Raw genomic sequence first — 12972 nt, 5'->3', positions numbered from 1 at the left:
CCCCCACCCACCCAAACTCGGTTTGCCCAACATTTTGAGTCAAGAGCTAAGAGTCTGGGTATAGAGTGTACAAAGGGGGGAAATCAGTATTTACCCAGGGCCATCACTTGTTTGGGGCATCCCGTTCGGTGAACAGTGATTATGCTGAACAGCCAAAAGCAGCTGCTCTCAGGGAACAGGTCTGGTCTGGGGTTTCAGGGCTCTCTGCACCATTTCTGTTTACCCTGTGTATGTGCAAGTCTTAGACAAACGCAAGGAAGGGATGGACGTCACCATGTGGGGGTGGCTCACCTGTACTTAGGGGTGCCTTCTTCCAGTTGGTGGTGGCATTGCCCTTGCCGGTGCTCACAGCTCTCTCGGAATGTCTGCCGGTCCTGCTGACAAGGGCTGTGGCTGAGGCTGTGTTCTGCAGTTTCGGTGACTGGCTGAACGTGTGCAGGACACCACGGGGCGTTGTGGTCGAGCCCCGGGACAGCTGGCTGGAGGCCTACAGTGGAGAGAGGGTGTGATGGCTCATGTGGGGAAGGCGGTGACAGAGGGCAAGACGCTCAGCGCAGCCTCTCCGTGCTCTGGCCGACCTCTTCCCACCCACACAGGGTCCCTAAAGTCCAAAATCAGGAGACCAGATAAGTTACACCGAGGGGGGAGGGGTAGGAGGGAGGGAGAGAGAGACAGACGCAGGCAGCGTGACAGTCGGCGACTGACGTGGTCACGGTCTGGGGCGTGAGGGCTGGTTGGTGGCGCGGTGCAGGGGCTCCCGGCACCGCAGTTCTGACCTGTAGCACAGCCCCGTTACTCCAGTCGCGGGCCTCTCCTGAGCGGAACGCCAACTTACGCCGGGGTTTTATGACCTATACAAACGGGGTTGAAATCGAGGTCAGCACCATCCACAGACGGCCTAGGGTGACCTAGAGTGATCAAAGGGCAGCAGCTTTGGCCCCACGAGGCCCAGTCCCCACAGGACAGGCCATTTCCTGAGGGCAGCACAGCCACCCACTATATAAGGATCTTGAGAAGATGTGTTTATTAGTGAATTACAAATGACTTCCGAGGACACAAAAAATTGCCAACAGGGTGCTTTGGGTCTACAAGGGGTGGGAAAGCAAAGCATTAAAAAAAGCAGCCAAAACTTGACTTCAAACTTGCTTCTCTCCTTAATTTAGCTAGAACATTTCTTCCAAATGCCCCTTTTGCATCTCAATGTGGCTTTCAGAAAAGTCCTTTTAGACAAGAAGTACTTGTCAGCCGGAACACTGCACGTGAAAGCTACAAAATCTAAAGAAACTGCAAATTAGTATTTTCACCACCAAAGGCCACCATTAAATGCAATTTAGACACACAGTTAACAACCAGGCACATAACTGCCCAGTGTGGGACAGAACGTCAGAACATCTTGCTTGCTAGCAACAACTCCCGGGTAAGGGAAGGGAATAAGGTCCCTCTCCTAGAAGGTGAGGCCACCCAACCCCCATTCCCAGGCCACAGGGCCACAGCTTTGGCTCCCCAAGGACTCTCACCTGCTTTAGTGCGGGGTGTGGGGCGGCGGCAGGCTCAGCCTTGACCTGTGTTGGGGCGGCACCCTGTTGCAGGAGGCGCTGCTCGATCTCCTGCTCCTGCTGCAGAGCCTTCACAAAAGCAGCCTTCAGCCGGCTCGTGTGCTCTACCTTGAGTGCCTTCTTCTGGTTGGATGCCATGCAGTTCTCACACATGATGGCGCCACCCTTCTCCTCCCGCCAACGGCATGTGAAGTCCGTCTTGCACTGCGCACACATGTAGGGCTCCCGGGACAGAACAGCAGCAGCTGAAATCCTGCCCGCTGCAGGGAGATAAGTGGGCTCATGTCATAGGAACAGGATGCCAGAGTCAGAGCTCCTACCATCCAGGACAGGATGAGGATGTGTGACAGATCTGGAGCAGTGCCCTGGACTGTGTGGCTCAGCTGGCATCAGTAAGCCAAATCCTAAGACATTGTCTGTTTGGCAGCATGTACTGGTGCCAACTATGTGTGGACACCAGGCCAGTCTTGGCGCCTTGGGGAAGGTTTGCTGATAGAAAGGAAGTTAAGCAGCTTTGGAAAATGCCATGGACTAGGTACACTGGGTACCAACTCTCAAGAACCTCAGTGCTCTCTAGGGGCACCTGGGTGTCTCAGTCGGCTAAGCGTCTGCCTTTAGCTCAGGTCATGATCCCAGGGTCCTGGGAGTTGGCCTCCCTGCTCAGCGGGGAGCCTGCTTCTCCCTCTCCTTCTGCAACCCGCTTTGTGCTCTCTCAAATAAATAAAATCTTACAAAGAACAAAAGCGATCTCAGATTAGCTCCTCCCAATTGCCTTTCCTACTCTTCCCCACCTCCTCACAGTGAAGAGGAGGTGACCCTCCAGGTCCCACCTAACTGTGATAGGCATTCTTCTTTTTTTTAAAAGATTTTATTTATTTATTTAACAGACAGAGATCACAAACAGGCAGAGAGGCAGGCAGAGAGAGCTGAGCAGAGAGCCCGATGCGGGGCTCGATCCTAGGACCCTGGGATCATGACCTGAGCTGAAGGCAGAGGGTGCCCCTAGTTTATCTTTTATCATTATAAAATGTCTTTCTTTGTCTCTAGTAACAATTTTTGTCTTAAAAGTCTATTTGGTCTGATATTACTATAGTGAGCCACCCAGGCGCCCCACTGTGATAGGCATTCTTGACAGTGGGCCAGTCAACTAAGGACTAATTATCCAGCAGGTACTCCTGCTGACAAATGTCATACCCATTGTCTTGTGCATGCGAACCTCCTAAAAGGGCAACCCACGCTGTTATCTTGAGAAGGAAACCAAGGCTAAGGAGATAAAAGTGTCTTGCAGAGTCACACACCAGTCAGTGGCAGGGCCAGGACTCACATGTGCTGCCCAGCTGAGGGCACTCTGGGTCCTTGGCCCCTTTATCTGAGAAACGGGAGCATTGCATCCCCTTGGTTGGCCAGAGGAAGCCAAGTAAAGTGCATGATCAGGTATGGGATCAATATTCTTTTTGTCATTGAAAGTGAAGTAAGGTGGCGAAGCCTGGGTGGCTCAGTCAGTTAAGCCTCTGACTCTTGATTTTGGCTCAGGTCATAATCTTGGGGTTGTCAGACTGAGCCTGCGCTGGGCTCCACCCTCAGGACCGACGGAGTATGCTTGTCCCTCTCCTTCTGCTCTACCTCCCACTCGCTCATTCTCACCCTTTTTCTAAAATAAATAAACGAAGTCTTAAGGAAAAAAAAAGAAAAAGAAAGAAAGAAAGAAAAAGCGAAGGGGCACTTTTTGTATTTTTGTAACTATCTTTTTTGTGTCTAGAGTACTCAAGGATTTGACTTCCTCTTAACATCAGAGACAATGCTGCCAAGAGACCCTGGGCCTCCCCCAAGCTGCCCCTGAATGTTGAGGGGCTATATAGGATCAGACTGGGGGAGCCCCTCACCTCAGGCTCCCAGCTCCAGGCTCTTACCTGCAGCTAACATGCTCCGGTGAAAAGAATATATCACCTTCCAAACGTCTAACCCTAGAGGACACAGCACCTCTTTCTAGCGAGCTGTAGCAGGGATGACCAACATGAGAGTGGAGACATTGGTACAAGGCTGTACTTAGTCACCCAGCCTGGGGCTCTGGGAGGCATCAGGGGACACCTCAAAAGGAGCTCAGGGCTTCTTCCCACAGTTAGGTCCCATTTTGGGCAATACGAGAAGGATACTGACCCCTAATGAGAGAACAGATAGACACGGGCTGACTGGGAAGAGTGGATTCCCAGGGCACACAGATACAGATGGGTGGGCACTGTGTCCTGACTTGGGCCTCCCACCACCCACCTATCCCACAGTGGACTCACAGCAGCTCTTTTGCCAAAATCACTCCATCATAAAGATGACACCAAAAGGATCAGACACATCCAAGGATGTAAGAGCTTCCCTGCTGGGCCTGGCTCCCTGACAAGTGGAGGCCACCATTCCCAATTTTACAGAGGACAACGTTGGCCCTATGTGGCTTCCCACTCTCAGCCTGACTCACAGTCAATCCTTCATATGGTCCCGTGGTTGGGGAGGATTTTAAGAGCAATGGGGGTGGGTGGGTGGATGGGAGGTAGTAAGGAAGCTACAAGTTAATCTGAGGTGGCCCGCTGGCCATCCTTGGCCCTGGGTCTGGCCCCCAACCAAATACGGAGAGCTGTACCTCTAAGAGGTACTAGATACAATGTCCAAGGATGTGATATATCCTTTGTGATATACTGACTAAAGAGGAGGAAGAGAGCACTCCCTCCAACACCCTGACATCAAGCAGGCACTGCAGGGACCCCAACTACCTGTCAGACATACCTGCCTCCTTCCCTCTTTGGAGACGAGAAGCAAACAAGCAGAAGGTGCTTTTCCTCTGTACAGGCCCCATTACTATTGCTCCCAACTCTGTGCTGGTAAGGGCAGCCCTGAGAGGGGTTGGCATGTCCCAAGAGACAATTCAAGGTATATGGTCTGAAGCGTACCAGGCCCTCCCTTGCCCTGGACCAGTTACAGCTCCACTCCTCCTCAGGTCTGAGCATCTGCTGAGATCATGCAGGGAGAGGATTTAGGCTGGCTGCCTAAATAAGATCATCACAAACTCAATCTCCAAGCAGAAACATCTTCAGATCATCTGGTGGAGGACCCTCAAAGGCCAACCTGGCTTCCCACCTCCATTTCCAATGTTATTTTTAAAAAAGATTTTATTTATTCATTTGACAGAGATCACAAGTAGGCAGAGAGGCAGGCAGAGAGAGAGAAAGGAAGCTCCCTGCTGAGCAGAGAGCAAGACTCAGGGCTCGATCCCAGGACCCTGAGATCACGACCTGAGCCGAAGGCAGAGGCTTTAACCCAGTGAGCCACCCACTCAGGCGCCCCACCAATGTTACTTTTGATCACGACCCTATATATGTCCTTTTAATATCACTAAAACCTCTTAACATGCAAGTGGTGCTTTCCAAACTGTTTCCAAGGAGGGTGATAAAGTGAGTCTGGCCCAGGCATGGGTGTCCCCCTCCTACCTTCAGGGCTGAGAGCATTCAGGGCTCTGAAAAGTCCTGGCTGGAAAGATCTGTCTGGAAGCAAAGCCTGTCAGCCTCCTGTAAATGTTCCTCCTCATGCCTCTCTGCCTGCCCCACCGTCATAGAGCAGCTTCCGCCCTCACACCACGTGTGCAGGCCTTTGGGCTTCCCCAGGGCCCAGCTCTCAGAAGAGGCCCCAATAAGAAAGGTGACTGTGATATGTTTAAGAAGTTATCCGAGGTGGGGCACCTGGGTGGCTCAGTGGGTTAAAGCCTCTGCCTTCGGCCCAGGTCATGGTCCCGGGGTCCTGGGATCGAGCCCCGCATTGGGCTCTCTGCTCGGCAGGGAGCCTGCTTCCCCTCCTCTCTCTCTCTGGCTGCCTCTCTGCCTACCTGTGGTCTCTGTCAAATAAATAAATAAAATCTTAAAAAAAAAAAAAAAAAAAAAGAAGTTATCCGAGGTGATAGATGGTGACATTTATTGTGGTGAACACCAAGTATTGTATAAAATGGTTAAATCACTGTATCATACACCTAAAACTAATTAGCACTGTATGGCAACTATACTTCAATAGTAAGCATTTTTAAAAATGTAAAAACTAATGGGGCACCGGGGTGGCTCAGTTGTTTAAGTTTAAGTGTACTTAATCTTGATTTCAGCTAAGGTCATGACCTCAGGATCCTGAGACTGAGCCCTGTGTTGGGCTATGTGCTGAGTGCGGCGTCTGCTGAAGATCTGCCCTCACCTGCACCCCTCCCACCCCCGGGCTGCTGCAACTCCTAGCACATGCGCACAGTAAATAAACAAATAAATAAATGTAAAAACTAAAACAAGCAAAAAGTAAAGTCTCATAGAAAGCAGGACTGATATAAAACATCATGCATAAGATGCCCCACCCCAAGACAGCTCTCAGCATACAGCAGACATGCCAACATGTGCTATGCACTGAAAATAACCTATTTTAAGAAAAACTTCAGTGGCAAAAGATGAAAATAGCTCCAAGGCCCACTCACCTTGGGTCTCTAGCAAGTTCTGCACCACTTCCTCCAGGCCGACCAGGTAGATGAATTCGTTGTTGGCAGCGCTGGGCAGGAAGTTCATCTCTGGGGCAGGGGGCTTGGGAGGGGGGATTTCTAGCAGCGTCTTCTCCAGCTGTTTGCGCAGTGCAAGCTTGGCAGCTGCCTGACGGCTGGCTGGAGAATCAGCAGAGGTGACCACAGAGGCCACGCTGGTGGGGGTGGAGTTGGCCTGAGCAGAGGTGGCTGTCGTCCCTTTCAGCGACGCTGGGGAAGGCTTTTAGGAGATAACAACTTGGTCAGGGTTCTGGGGGTGCCTAATCCCAGAGCCCAGGATGGCATTGTTAACTGCATTGACTAATGAATCTTTAAGGTAGTAACTCCGAGCTGCTTGACATCAGCAAGCCAACAAGCAAAGCAGCATTAAACTCATCACCGTATGAGATGACCAGTCTTATAACACATACTTGTTGAGGTTTAGCTGACATCCAATAAACCACACATATTTACAATCTGTATTCTGCTGTGTTTTGCTACATGAGGACACGCATGAAGCCAAAACCACCAGGGCAGTGGGCACCCCTGCTCAGGCAACACAGCCACTGTCCCATCACTATGGCCTAGCAGACTTCCTCCCAGCACAGGTCTAGATGGCCGCCATCTTCACAGGGGTGTGAGAGAAGATCACCACAGCACTGGTGGCATTTGCTTCGTGAGCACCTTTGTATGTGGTTATCTGAGACTCTGATGTTTCACTCACCTCATGTGTCCTCATGAGGTTATGGTGGAGAACAGCTTTTGGACCAACCTCTGTCCCGCCCCTTCCCCCACTCCTGATCCTGTACTAAATCTAAGGAAAGCAGCATACACCACCCCCACGAAAATACACACACCTGACAACTCGCCCACAACACATCATAGGACTCAGGGAGCCCAGAATGGTTTCCCAGGGCCCCCTCCCTCACAGAGGGTCTCAAGAGCTGAACAAGTTTCCCAACACAGAGGACACCAGCCATCAAAGCAGCTCAGCCTGGTCTGACTTTAGAGAAGAAGGGGATGCTGCTCAGAACCCTGCTAGTCAGGCTCTTATCTGAGGGAGGCAGACAAAGATGCGCCACGCCAGAGGAGGAAGAGAAGCTAATACAGCCATCAGCAAAAGCCCCTGCAGACCCAATAATTTTCTCTGTCAATAAAGCTCTTGCTTCTAGCCTGCCCACCCACCCTGGTCCCATCTTCCTGGCATTACTTCGTGGGAACAGACCCATCCCATCTCAGAGGCTCCGTACAGAGGTGAAAGGACTCGTGGCTAGTAATAGATGTGCTAGTGCTATGAGGACATTTGCAGACATGCTCCCCCTCATGTGCTCATGCAGACAGGGAGGAGGGCGAGGAAGGCTCTGGTGACGCTCCACCCCTCTCACCCCCCGCCCCCGGGTCCCAGCCATCTCTAGGCCCATTGGATGCTTTACCTGGCCTTATCCATCCCCCCACCAAAACATCCTGGGTCCGCCACCTGAAGCCTCCCCTATACCCTGCAGCTTAGATCTGAACCTTTCCCCCTCTCAGTACCTATCCACCTCAGCTAGACAACAGTTCTTAACACAGGAGGAGCTCCAGACTAAACCCCCATCGGGCACCCAAGGCCTTGCCTGACTATGAGGGAGCAGGCGGCTCACAACATACCACTCTGGAGACCTCACTATGCCGCAAGACCAGGGGACCTTGATGTGTGTGCACGCGGTGGGTGGGGTTAGGTCAGGTCAGCACAGTCCTCACCTGTGGGATGTTGACAAGCAGACTGGTATTGGGGACATTGGCGACACGGATGAGGCCCTGCTGGATGATCCTCTGTCCCTGAATTTGCACACTGGGCACAGATGCCCGGGGAGCCAAGAGGAGTGGCGGCGGCCCCGTGCTGGAATGTTGTCTGATGTTGTGGATTTGCTGTGGGGTGGGACAGAGGATATGATGATGAAAGGGATGGGGTACCTGGGTGGCTCAGTTGGTTAAACGTCCAACTCCTGATTTTGGCTCAGGTGATGATCTCAGGGTTGTGAGACTGAACCCCACATCGAGTTTTACAGTGGACATGGAGGCTGCTTAGGATTCACTCTCTTCCTCTCCATCTGCCCCCTACCCTCCATGTACTCTCTCAAAAAGACCAAAAAATGAAAAAACCACACCTTTTAAAGGCTGAGTAACATTCCACTGTATGGATATTTCCCCATTCTCTTCCCCCCCTTAAAAAATAGTAATAAAAAATAAAATTAAATTAACAAAAAGATGGTGAGAAGAACAATGAAGGGAGGGAAGGGTTGGACCCCGTAATCCCCAAGCTGATGACCAGGAAGGATTGTTCTCATGAGGTGACTGGCTGGAGTAGCCTGAACACATTTTTACCCCACACAAGCACACCCTGCTCACCTGAGCCCCCCTGACAAGTGGGGGCATGACGACCTGTGAGCTTGCCTGTGGCCCCAGCTTCGAGGACACCTGCTGCCCACCGCGGACCAGGGGTGGTGGGATGACACTGCCGGGCATTCTTGTTGAAGAGGTCTGTCAACAGCACCAAACCCCAGATTTTATACTTCTTTTTTTTTTTAAACAAACAGGTTTGCTGTTTTGTGAAAGTACCTATTTGTTTGAAAGCGGGGGGGATGAACACTAAAATGCCTATTTATTCTAAACATCAAAGAAGGAACATGGATTATGACAAAAGCCATGCAGACTGGCTTCACTCAGGAGTGAACTGCACCAACAAGATAGCACATTTTCACCCACACAACCCTTACACCAGCAGAAGTCCAGCTAATCTGGGCTGGGTGTCACTTTCTTGCTGGTCTGAACTGGGGGCACAGGACTGTTTGAGGGAAGGCGGGCCCCTGCTCCGACCTCAGTCTTGTGTCTGGGAGTGGGAGCTCTGCTCATCTCACCCTATGGGAAGGAGGCCCTGCTAGGTCCCACAAACTTGGGGCTGTTGAAACAAAAGGAACCTGGTCTGCTTAAATCTTGGTTCTCTCTCTAATTTTATTAGGAGCAGTCATAGGAGGAGCCCTCTCAGCAGTGGCATGATTTGTTTGTGATGTCAAAAGTGGCCCAAGTTTGGGCCTCACTCCAAAGGAATCAGAAGGAATGGGCAGCCTTTCACAGGAACTGGATCAGGACTGCTCAGGAAACTAACGCAGAGGAAGTACTGACCTGAAGGGATGGCTTGCCAGAAGGAATGTTCTGGGTGCCCCGCACAAGCGGGGGAGGGGTGGTCACGGCACTCCCAGCAGAGCCTGTGGGCTGTAAGAGAGCAGACAAGCGAGAGATAAGGGGGTCGTCAGCCCCACTCTCCTCACAGACAATTCAGATGGAGGAAGACTGGTTTTCTTCTTCTTCCAAAGCCATCAAACTCTAAGGTTCTATGCTTCCAGTGTAGTCTGTAGCATAGTCTCCAGCTAAAGTCTGTAGCAGGAATTGACACACCTGAAATGGGCACGGGAGGGGCACCTGGGTGGCTCAGTTGGTTAAGCAACTGCCTTCGGCTCGGGTCATGATCCTAGAATCCCAGGATCGAGTCCCGCATCGGGCTCCCTGCTCTGCAAGGAGTTGGCTTCTACCGCTGACCTCTCTCCTCTCATGCTCTCTCTCTCAAATAAATAAATAAATAATCTTGAAATGGGCAGAGGAGAGATTTTCCAGCACCCCTCCTTCCTGGGAATGCTTGACATCACACTGTGGTTTAAGAGCAGGTTTCGCCTTCTGGGGGATGTGAAGGATTGGTGGTGACGGCTAAGGCAAAGGACGCCAGGCTTGAACGGATTAATCCCAACCTTGGTGAGAAAGCACCAAGTCCAAGCACTTCTTAAAGTAACAAATGCCACTAGATAAGGGACAGGGACAGTGTCTTGGGCAGTATGAGCTGACAGAGTATATAGAACACAAGTCCCCTTAAGGAAGCAGGATAGGAGGATACTCACTTAAGGCTTTGCTCTAGCTCCCACTTGAACACAGTAAGTGGATATAGGCCAGTGGACAAAGCCTGCCTATTATTTGTTTCCTTTCCAACTGTTTAAGACTCAGTGGAGTGAACCAAGTCTGTCCCTGTCCCTTATCTAGTGAAATATGTTACTTTAAGTAGTACCCGGTTTACTGAGATAGTGGTTAAAGTAAAAGGAAGTGTAGCTTTAAAAAACCCAACAGCCAAAAAAGTAAAAACAGAACCAACCAAACCAAACAAAATACATAAGTAAACCAACAAAACAAACCTGATCTTGGCCTACATGGTTATCTGCATTTAGAAGCTGCAAAACGAGCCTCAGACACCAGGGGAGATGGCAGGAGGAGCCCCAGGACAGAGACTCTGGGGCCTGGGAAGCACTGTCGGCATGCCCCTGCAGCATGAGGGAATCTGTCCACAAAACCGTGGTAGCTCCTGATGGCCAGCATGACCCACCCACAAGGTAGGAGGCCTCTCTGAAAATGTGTTTGGGAAAGAGCTCTTAACCCAGAACTTCCAGCAGCTTCTAAGACATCTGTTCTCTGTTTTCTTAACGCTTCCCATCTATGAGGAGTTTTACATACTCCTATCGAGAATATTCTAAACCAAAACGCACTGTAGTATCCTTATTCTACCTTCCTTTCCACAAAATGTATAATTCAAATTTCCATTTTAGAACTTGACCCTTATGCCCCGAGGAAACTTGTTTGCCTGTGATCAGCTGCTCCTGGTTCCTCGCACTAAGGTGGGCCAAGGTAATGAGTCTGGGTTTTCATCCCCCGTTTTAACTGGTTCCTACTGACTCCTGAGAAGAGAACCAACATACACACACCTTCTGGGTGGTAGTTTCCTTTTGTATTTGACTCTGCCGCAACTTTTTTAATAAAACGAGTTTTGCTTCTTCTAATCTTAACTCTTCTTTCAGTTGCTTAATCATTCTTTCTCGTTCTTCAGGACTGCTTTTCTGCAAAGGCAAGAGAACAAGGGTTGAAGAGGAGAGCCATAGCCAGGGAGCACAGGCCCCACCATCACCAACACTATTTGGGGATAATGCCAGGCAGGGTCACTCCCCAACACGGGGACAAGGCTCACCATGAGGGTCTCAGTACTGGTCTCCTTCAAGGCCTCCTTTGTCAGCCCATTCACCCTTGGGCTTGCGGGCTGCTCATTGTCAGAGAGCACAATCACATCAGGAGAAGGGGCTCTCCTCTCAGACTTCATGTCACTGTGGAGCAGGGAAAGCAGACTGTTATCAGACACTCCGCCAGCACTGTTCCCCAGAGCCCAGCACCTATACACCACAGATGCCCAGACGCAAACACAGTCACAGCAGGGAGGTGGAGAGCATGGCTGCCCCACTCACTCTCCCCAGCCTATCTCCTTGGGCGTCCTCCCCACCACACCCCATACTGACTTCTCTCACTATACCCACCACAAAGCAACCAAACCGAGAGCTAGGTTCCTAGCCAAGACTATTCTTGGTGCCCACTTCTGTGTACCCAGGGCTGAGGACACCTGTGCTCAAGGGTGAAATGGTCATTTCGGAAAACACTGCAGCTCCCTTCTCTACCATGTGGTTCAGTTTCTGATAAAAATGCTCAGCCTGAGGGGCACCTGGGTGGCTCAGTCGGTTAAGTGCCAACTCTTGATCTCAGCTCAGGTCGTGATCTCAGGGTGATGAGATTAAGCCCTGTGTAGGGCTCTGTGCTCAGCACAGAGTCTGCTGGAGTCTCTCCCTCTGCCTCTCTCCCGGCTTGTGCGGGTGCACACATGCACGTGCTCTTTCAAAAATAAACAAAATCTTAAAACAACAACAACAAACAACCCAGGATCCTGGAGCTGAGGCAGGGTCTTTCTTGGCCTGTCGTGTCAGGGCTCCTGTGTGTTGATATAATAGTGTGATGCTGAGCTTCTGTGTCTCTAACCGCATTCACAGGGTTCCAGAGACCACACTGTGCACCCCCAACCAAGCAGCTGTTTGCTGAGGGCCCAATGTAAACTTTCCCTTAAGATCTGGCCTCCACTTGTGCTGAAGGATTAGGATCCTTTTCATCAGTAGGAAAACCAGCAGAGGACCAAACAAACCCACTAGGTGGCACTGTGACCCAGTGAACAAACACAATAAAGTTAACTGGAGAAATAGTGCTAGTTGTCCCACTACTCCCTCCTAGACCCCAGGAAAGCAGGGACAGAGTTGTAGATGGAGAACTTGTTTCTACAGCCCACTGAATTGCCTTTTTCATTCCTGGAATGAGCTCTGTCTTTAGGGAAGGATGGGCACAGAGGGCCAAATACAGGGGCATGTTTGCCCCTGGACCCTTCTCCCCAACCAGGGTTCTTCCATCCCTCCTAAAAGAGCCACACGGTGGCTACACCTCAATCCTTCTAACCTTGATTTGATTTAACCAGTGCAGTTGTTGGCCGAAATCTCAAAAGACATCAGAGGAGTGGGAAAAAAGGTGCCATTTCAAAGTATACAGTCTCCTCACTGGGGTGATTAATCTACAGTCTCAAGTCCAGAAACTGGTTGGCTGTTTATCAAGTAACCCAGGACATCATATTCAGGCCTCCCAAACTAAAGACCAATGCAATCTGGGAACCACCACTCACTCTGTTTGTCTCCCTGATGACTGCCCACTCTGCCCAAGGTCAACTTTCATGGGGACCTCAGGGCTCTAATTCCATCCAGGTTCTCTAGATGCAGACAAAGATATTGAGGGGCAGTGCAAGGGCCAAGCACAGGAGCTGTAGCCACTGGTCCCAGCCCAGGTGGGCTCCCAGGTGGACTCCCAGGTGACTGCATGCAGACAGAGCAGCAGCCCAGGCAGAACCATGTCTAGAAATGCAGACTGCAAGCATTTCCTGAACAAGAGTGCACTGAGACGATGGTAATCACTTTTTGTCATCTTACTGAGGGCATGCACTTTTTCTGAAGGTTGAGA

General features: G+C 50.9%; 1 protein-coding gene across 6 annotated transcripts in view; it reads right to left on the bottom strand.

Annotated features, from left to right (window-relative positions):
- GATAD2A (GATA zinc finger domain containing 2A) overlaps nt 1–12972 on the bottom strand; it is a 107608-nt gene that overhangs the window by 5563 nt on the left and 89073 nt on the right. For 5 of the 6 annotated variants that reach the window (XM_045990958.1, XM_045990960.1, XM_045990957.1 and 2 more), the window contains 9 exons: nt 11123–11255; nt 10863–10994; nt 9244–9333; nt 8470–8601; nt 7822–7989; nt 6043–6322; nt 1518–1816; nt 777–851; nt 292–487 (listed from right to left, as the gene is read on the bottom strand). In XM_045990958.1, coding sequence (XP_045846914.1) covers nt 292–487; nt 777–851; nt 1518–1816; nt 6043–6322; nt 7822–7989; nt 8470–8601; nt 9244–9333; nt 10863–10994; nt 11123–11255 — 1505 coding nt within the window. The remainder of the gene's footprint in view (nt 1–291; nt 488–776; nt 852–1517; nt 1817–6042; nt 6323–7821; nt 7990–8469; nt 8602–9243; nt 9334–10862; nt 10995–11122; nt 11256–12972) is intronic. The other variant, XM_045990962.1, reaches the window with a different exon arrangement.

Source organism: Meles meles, chromosome 20 (genome assembly GCF_922984935.1).
Source record: "Meles meles chromosome 20, mMelMel3.1 paternal haplotype, whole genome shotgun sequence".
Classification (NCBI taxonomy): Eukaryota; Metazoa; Chordata; class Mammalia; order Carnivora; family Mustelidae; genus Meles; species Meles meles.
This window is presented reverse-complemented; position numbering and strand designations above follow the sequence as displayed.